The sequence below is a fragment of the Lucilia cuprina genome, chromosome 4 (genome assembly GCF_022045245.1).
Source record: "Lucilia cuprina isolate Lc7/37 chromosome 4, ASM2204524v1, whole genome shotgun sequence".
NCBI lineage: Eukaryota > Metazoa > Arthropoda > Insecta > Diptera > Calliphoridae > Lucilia > Lucilia cuprina.
In genome coordinates this window covers 7526950-7535505 of record NC_060952.1, presented here as the reverse complement: position 1 = coordinate 7535505, position 8556 = coordinate 7526950, and the positions used below count along the sequence as shown (strand labels likewise).

General features: G+C 27.9%; 1 protein-coding gene across 3 annotated transcripts; it reads left to right on the top strand.

Moving 5' to 3' along the window:
- The first annotated feature begins 633 nt into the window (after positions 1-633).
- On the top strand, positions 634-8237 carry LOC111685578 (calnexin). Of its 3 annotated transcripts, none has more exons than XM_023447845.2 (12): positions 634-757; positions 855-1041; positions 4402-4752; positions 4933-5004; positions 5079-5212; positions 5292-5499; positions 5567-5687; positions 6314-6573; positions 6637-6777; positions 7145-7273; positions 7398-7631; positions 7999-8237. In XM_023447845.2, exons 2-12 carry the CDS (start codon positions 907-909, stop codon positions 8047-8049), a joined length of 1836 nt encoding a protein of 611 aa, XP_023303613.2. In that variant the 5' UTR covers positions 634-757; positions 855-906; the 3' UTR covers positions 8050-8237. The 3 variants fall into 3 exon arrangements, with proteins under 3 accessions (XP_023303613.2, XP_046805650.1, XP_023303612.2); XM_046949694.1 differs by lacking the exon at positions 7145-7273 and adding an exon at positions 6860-6988; XM_023447844.2 differs by lacking the exon at positions 634-757 and having other exon boundaries at positions 841-1041.
- Positions 8238-8556: the final 319 nt, after the last annotated feature.

Sequence of the window (8556 nt, the reverse complement as noted above, 5' to 3'; positions counted from 1 at the left end):
TAATAAAAATCGACTTTTGGTGGGAAATATGAGTGATCACAGATTTTCACTATTTTCTCAATTGGAGCGTTATTTAAGAAGTTACAGCCGATTTTAATTTTCCTTAATAAAAATCGACTTTTGGTGGGAAATATGAGTGATCACAAACTTTCACTATTTTCTCAATTGGAGCGTTATTTAAGAAATTACAGACGATTTTAGTTTTCCTTAATAAAATCGACTTTTGGTGGGAAGTATGAGTGATCACAGATTTTCACTATTTTCTCAGTTGTAGCATTATTTAAGTTGCAGCCGATTACAGCCGGAGGAAAATTGGAGCGCTATTTAAGAAGTTAAAGCCGATTTTAGTTTTCCTTAATAAAAATCGACTTTTGGTGAGTAATATGAGTGATCACAGATATTCACTATTTTTCACTATGTAGCAATGTGTAAGTTTTTTTTTTAATATTTTTAAAAGATGGCCATTTTTATTTATTTTCTTCATTGGCATTGTAAATCATACAATAAACAAGTCATTTTTTCAGTGTATTGCTTGAAAATGCAACCCTGCTTGTTAACCAGCTGTCTTCGGCATACACAAATTATCCACAATTCTTTTTATTGTTTTTCTTCTTTGTATGTGGATTATATTCTACATTTTTTTGTCCACTTTTTTCAACCACTTTTATTTTATCTTTCTTCGTGTGCCACCATTTTTTCATTTCTACTAGTTTTTTAGAAAATTTCATTGAGTAAACTGTAACAATTGATAAAAGCGGTGAGTAGTAATTCGATTAAGCCAATCGAAGTAATAAAAATCTATAGAAATTAAATTCAACGTTAAAAAAATGTTTAATTAACATTATTTGTTACAGTTCGATAGTATTATCCATTACACCGGAGCAACTGCAGCAAATAAACAACACAATGCGAAAAACGCATTATACATCAATAGCGCTTTTATTAGCGGTGAATCTTTTAATTGGACCACAATTCATAAATACGGTCAGTGGAGCAGAAGAGGAACAAGATTTCGATGATGGTGTTGTGGAAGATTTACAAGTAAGTGTGTGGAAGTGTGTTAATAAAACTAAAAGAAAACGATGGTGCTTTTCAACATTAGTGAAAGAAAAGTGATTTTCTTTTCCAAAAAAAATTAAAGAAATTTATGTACTTGTTAAAGAATGGAAAAAAGAAAAAGTACAAATCGACCGGTTGGTTGATTATTTTTATTACGCTGGTGGTGGTTATTGTGAAGTACACGTCAGTGTTATTAGAATTTTTATATGTGTAGTTTGTGGTAAATGTTTAATTTTATTAAAATAAGTGTTATTTTCATTATTTTCAAAGGTTTAAGTTGTAGGTTATTGAGTAGCTTGTGGTTTTCTGTGTTTGAATTATGTTAATTAATAATTAACACTTTTACTTATTTAATTTCCGTTTAATTATTATATGACGTTCATTGAACCTTTTTCTTCTTCTTTTTTTCTTTCATCGTTTTTATTTTGGTTTGTTGGGGGTTAAGGGTGACATAACCTCAACTATTTTCATTTATTTTCTTTTTCTCTATTTTTATGCTGGTACGAAGTGCATTGTCAGAATTTTTAATAAGGGATGCCAGATTTTTATGGAATATAATGCTGGAAATTTAATTTAGATTTTGTTTTGAAAGTTATAGGGGTTTTAGCGGCCTGTTTCTTATTACTCAGTTAAACAAGGTTTAACTTGCTGTTAGATTGAACTCGTAACAAATTTAACCGATGATTGTGATTTTCATTTGTTTGCCAACTTTTCTGTCAAATGTATAGCATTGCCAACTTTTCTGTCAAATACCTATATAAACAAAAGACTTGTTATTTTCAAATATCACTTTTGTAAAATGTAAAAGTTTAGAAAAAAATATAAATAAGCTTTTAAAACAGTAATATCGATAAAAGAAATCAGAAAACTACTATTTACTTAAAATATTAAGTCTTTCTTCTTTTTTATATTAATTTATTGTTTTTGTTGATTTTGTGTTCTAACTTAGGTTTAATTGGACTGTTAACTAGAAAACACAAAACGTATACTAAACTAAGTTTAAAGAAAGAATGTAGATTATCTTTATCTAAAAAACCCGCCCTTAGTTTTAGATTTTAAAAATTTAAATGTTGTATATAAAATTGTTTTTTAATATTGTCACATTTTGCGGTAGATTTAAAATTTTTTAAATATGGTTAGATAGTCTCTTATCTCTTTATGTAAAGATAATCTACCTTCATTGTTTAAACCTAGTTTAATATATGTTTTGTGTTTTTCAGTAAACAGTAACGTTACTTATTATCTTAGTTTAACTGATTATTATTGCATTAAACTTAAGTTATAAGTGAGAAAACAAAATTAACAAAAACAATTAAACAATGATTTCGGAAGAACAGAAACTAAATATTTTAAATTAATTGCAATTTTCTGATTTGTTTTGTTTTATTTATTATTGTATTAAATGTTTATTTAACATTTTTCCAAAAATTTCCATTTTACAAAAGTATTGTTTGTTTTTGAATGAAATATTGGCAATACTATCAAAGTTAACTGAACTTTAATCCATAACTGAAAAACACAATCATCGGTTAAAGCCCCCCTAATTTTGTTCCGAGTTTAATCTATCCGGAAGTTAAGCCTAGTTTAACTGAGTAGTAAGAAACCCACCCTAAATAGACTACTCTAATGTATAGACTAGTTTGTATACTAGACACTTATCTATAGATAAGATATTAGTCTAATCTATAGATTAGACATTAAGGAAGTTCATTGAAAAGTCTATGAAACAGTCGGTGTACTATTTTAAATACTTAAGGTGTTATAATGGAAACTATCCACTAAATAAAGTGATGCTATTTCCTTATGCAAATTTATATAAAATACGATTGCAGCAACTAATTTGCTAGTTTTTGAACCACAGAATAGTCATCAGTCTAGTTCAAAAAAACTGCACTTTTGTAAGATTTTCGTTGGATTGGAATTGTCGTTTTAAACTATTTTCAAATTTTTTTCTAACGGTATTGTTTACATATTTAAAGGACAAATTATTTAACTCTAGGTCGTCTAAAACTTTGTTCTAAACTCACATTTCCCAAAAACTTTGATTTCGTAATTTGAGAAAAAATTATATCGCAGGAGAGAACTTTTATTTTATTGTTCTTTTCTTTAGACTAAATTAGTATTAATACAATAAATCTAACTCATCTCTTTACATTACTTAAAACGTTATTTCCTTTGTCAACAATGCAATAAAAACACCGAATGTTAGAAGACCTTCAATTAAGAATATAACTAAATCATATTCTGAATTATGTTATCAGAAACTGAATAAGAAGAAGATGTTTAGAACACTTTTGTTTTATTAAAAATATTGTCAAATATTTCTCACCCAATATTATCTTTTCAATATGAACTTTAAAACATAACTAATATAAAATCTTTTTATTTCTCAAAAATGACTTCATAAGGTACTAAATATATCAAAATGTCAAAGGGAATAGACTGTTGGAATAAATTAGGAATTAGTCACAGCTACAGTTTCATCTTTAACAATACAGGCACATTTTCATAAATATACCAATACATTTTTTTGCAAAGAAAAACCATTAAAATAATATAATAATAATTACATTTGTCATAGATTTATTTATAAAAATGCAAAAATATATAACTTTAATACTCATAAACAAGCGTAAATAATTTAATTTTTGGACCTTGTCACTTAAAAAAAAGCAATAAGTATAACTGCAGCTACGTCATTTAAAAATTTACTATCGTTAATAATAATTTTACTTTATTTCAAATATTAATGATTAATAATTAATCATTTTAAATAGCAAGCAAACAAAAGAAATATAAATATACATAGAAAATATACGAAATAAAGATAACGAAATTATTAAAAGTGTTAAATAAAGCAAAGACAAGTTAAATACTTAAGTTTCAATAAATAGGCCAAATTATTAAATAATCAAAAAAAGAGGGAAAAAACGAAAGATTTTCCTAAGGGAAGGCCATTAACACCTGTTGTTCTCCTCAAATACACACATACTAACAAAATACATATGAATTTTTATGTTAAATTTATTGTATGTTGTATATTTGTTGTAACAACGTCTTGTTATTATGTACGTGCTAAACCTTAAAATAACAAAACCTCATACAAGTTTATATACTTATGTACATACATACATAGTATGTATTCTTAACTATCTCAGAACATTACTTGTCTTATCTTTAAATTATTGTAAGACGTTTAGACAAGTAATGTCAATTTAGACAATATGATGCTAACCTAGCAACAGCTACAAGAAACAAAAATATTAAAATTTATCTTCTGCTTTGTTATCCACATAATTATAATTTTTTTTTACATTTATTTTCTCTTTATTATCATTTTAGGATGATACTCCCTCTGTTTTAGCCACCGATGATGAGGGCAAGGAAATCGTTTATGAAAGTCCCAAATATGATCCCAGTAAATTCTATTTCATTGATCATTTTGATTATGTTGATAAATCTCAAAAACTCTGGGTAAAATCTCAGGCTAAAAAAGATGATATTGCTGAAGAAATAGCTAAATATGATGGCGTTTGGAGTTGGGAACCACCACAACGTATTGTTTGGAAAAATGATATTGGTTTAGTATTAAAATCAAGGGCCAAACATGCGGCTATTGCCTCAAAATTAATGAAACCATTTACCTTTAAAGAGGACAAACCATTGGTGGTACAATACGAAGTTACTTTACAGGTAAGCTGATAATATACATAAGTGATTGACAGACCGACAGACATGTGTTCTACATAGTTTTAGAATTTGTCATTACAAAGTATAATGAAAGTAAATCCAATTTAATTATTTTCTTTCTATTTCTTCTATTATTTTGTATGTTTTCCTTAATGAACTTAATGTGTTTGCGGCAAAATATAGGAGGGTCAAGAATGTGGTGGTTCATACATAAAATTATTGTCTGCCGGTAAAGCCACTGATGACCTTACAAAGGTTGGTATTTGTTTTTTCAAAGGAAACCTATGAAGGAAAAACCACAAGATTAATATTCATATTTTCATTTACAGTTCAATGATAAAACTCCCTACACCATTATGTTTGGTCCCGACAAGTGTGGCAATGATATTAAAATGCATTTCATTTTCCGCCATGTTAATCCAATTAATGGCAGCATTACTGAAAAGCATTGCCGTAAAGCCAAGTATGTTTGTTCACTTGTTACATCTTCTAAACATTTTGTAAAAACAAGTTATTAATTTTTCATTATAACTCCTCAACAGGGACCGTTTGGAGGAACCTTTCAAAGATAAATTGCCACATTTGTATACCTTGATTGTACGTCCTGATAATTCCTATGAAATCCGTGTTGATCACAAAGTTATTAATGAGGGCTCTTTATTAAATGATTTTACTCCTGCTGTCAATCCACCACGTGAAATTGATGATCCTGAGGATAAGAAACCTGAAGATTGGGATGAACGTGAAAAGGTAGTTAATTTTTGAAATATCAAATCGAAGAAATGTAAATTATGATTCATTTTGTGTATATTTTTAGATACCAGATCCTTCTGCTCAAAAACCCGATGATTGGGATGATGATGCACCTCCACAAATTCCAGATCCCACAGCTACCATGCCAGAAGGTTGGTTAGAAGATGAACCTGAAATGATTCCCGGTAAGTTTAGCTTACTTTTTATAAAACTTTAGCATAATGTTGAAGCTTAGACAAAAAGTCCTTAAAGAAATATCCTTTTGCTTATTTTGTTTTACATTTTTATAGAAAAGCTTTTATAAAAATAATTTTTACCTTTTGAAACAATTTTTAAAAAGGTCAAACTTTATATTTTTTAATTGTTTTCAAAAAAGCTCTTTTTGACTTCAAACAAGTTATAAAGATTTTTTTTCATAAAAAGCTTTTTAAGATATTTTTTATAAAAAAGCTTTTTTACTTTTTCAATGTAATGGCTTTTTATTATTTTCGTAAAAAATATTTACTTTCTTAAAAAAGCTTTTTACTATTTTCACAATTTTTTTTAATTTTTTCATGAAAAAGCTTTTAACTATTTTCTTTACTAAGTAAAAAGCTTTTATACAATTTTTGGAAAATATAATTTTTACAAAAAAGCTTTTTAAAATGTTTTTATAATAAAGCTTTTTAAAATGTTTTAATAAAAAAGCTTTTTAAAATGTTTTTATAAAAAAAGCTTTTTCGTAAGATACCTATTTTTTGCTTAAATTTTTTCATTCAAACATCTTTTCATTCTATATCGAAATTCATAAATCTATTCAACTTCTTTAAAGATCCATCTGCCGTCAAACCTGATGATTGGGATTCTGATATGGATGGTGAATGGGAAGCTCCTCTCGTAGATAATCCAGTATGTGAAAAGGCTGTTGGCTGTGGCAAATGGAAAGCTCCCTTAATCGCTAACAAAGAATACAAAGGTAAATGGCGTGCACCTATGATTGATAATCCTAACTACAGAGGCAAATGGACACCAAGACAAATCTTAAATCCAGATTTCTTTGAAGACTTAACACCCTTTAAAATGACACCCATAGTAAGAAAGACAAATTGATATAAAAACAAAAATTATAACTATTTAATTGTTTTATTTTTTTAGTCTGCTATTGGTATTGAATTATGGTCCATGTCTAATGACATCTTATTCGACAATCTCATTATAACCGATGACATTGAGGTAGCCACAGATTATGCTGCCAAAACGTTTGATATTAAACGTCAATTTATTGACAAAGAATCTGTAAGTAGTCTTTTACATCTATTTTTCTATTTATAAAATAATTATTTTTTTTTAACTTTAATTATCTGAAAAAAAACAAAAGAAAACTTTATGGCATCGTATGATGCGTCACATGAATTATAAACCCGGTTGGTGGGCTTTGTATTTCTTGTATTTATGCATACCAGCCGGTTGTTATATTTTATATTTATACCGTCGTTCCAAAGAAGAGGTTTAATTTCGGTTTTTTATTTATCTAAATTAATTAGTTTAAGTTATTGCTAATTTAGTTTATTACCAAAAAATAACATATTGCTAAATTTCACTTTGTATATTAATTTTGCACATTTGCTGTGGCACTTTGTTTGCGTTTTTTATTTGTTTGTAGGATACATTTTTAAATAAAATTATAGCTTATGGCAAAGAGAATCCTTGGGGCTGGCGTATTGCCATTGTTCTTATTGTAGCACCATTGGCATTCTCATTGTATCGCTTCTTAAGTAAAGGAGGCAAAAAGGTAAATATTGCTAGAATTATTTAGTTAAAATTTGATTGTGTTATTTGTGCTGAAAAATCAATTTACTAAAATACTTTTCTTATATTTTGTTTGGGTTTTATTTATTGCGTGTATGTGTATTTAGGATACTACTGCTGATGCTAAGAAAACTGATGCTCCTCAGCCAGACGATGATGATGATGTTGCCCCTGAGTTAGTTGCTGATGAGACAAAATCTAGTCCCAAAAAGAAAAAGTCTGATTTAGATGTTAAAAATGATAATGGTGCAGGCACCGCCGATGAAAATAATGAAGATTCTAGTGAAGGTTCTATGCCTTCCGAAGAGTTAGATAGTGGAGATGTTGAAAAAGAGACTGAGGTGAGTGTCCATAAACTGAGCTATCAAGAGGATTATATAAAATACCATGACTACTATAGACTATGACTAGACTATGACTAGACTATGACTAGACTATGACTAGACTATGACTAGACTATGACTAGACTATGACTAGACTATGACTAGACTATGACTAGACCATGACTAGACCATGACTAGACTATGACTAGACTATGACTAGACTATGACTAGACTATGACTAGACTATGACTAGACTATGACTAGACAATGACTAGACTAGGGCTAGACTATGACTAGACTATTATTAGACTTTGGTTATAACTGGAATATCCTTTATCTTTTATTTATTTTTATTAATTTGACATCTTTTTCTTCAAATTTTCAGGAAAAATCATCGAAAACCCGTAAACGCCGTGTGCGTAAAGATGAATCCTAATTTTTCTTTTAAAATAACACCAAATCAACACAATAACAAAAAATCCATTTAGTACTTTTCTCATTTATTTTTAAATTTATAAGAAAAAATCCAAAAACAAGAAATGGCAGCAATTCCATAGCAAAAACTAGTAAAACAAATTGTTGCATTAAGAAATAAACTAGAAAATCAAACAAAAACAACAACAACTTATAAATGCAATTTTTTAGCAGTTTCAAAAAAAAAACGTTTTAATTATTGCTTAATTTTATAAATTAAACATTTGAAAACAAATATTATTTTTTAAAAAATAAACTACAAAATAAACAAAAATAAAAGTTTAAAGGGAAAATAATTTAAAGTAATTAGTAGTTTGTTAAAAAAATGAGGGAACTAATATAATTATGGGAAGGAATTATAATTGAAGCGTCATTTACTACTAGCTGCCGCTGCTACTTCCACAAATGTTTATGTTTTCCAACCATTTGTGGTTCTCAAAGCTTTAATTGTAATTCAGTTCTGTTAAAG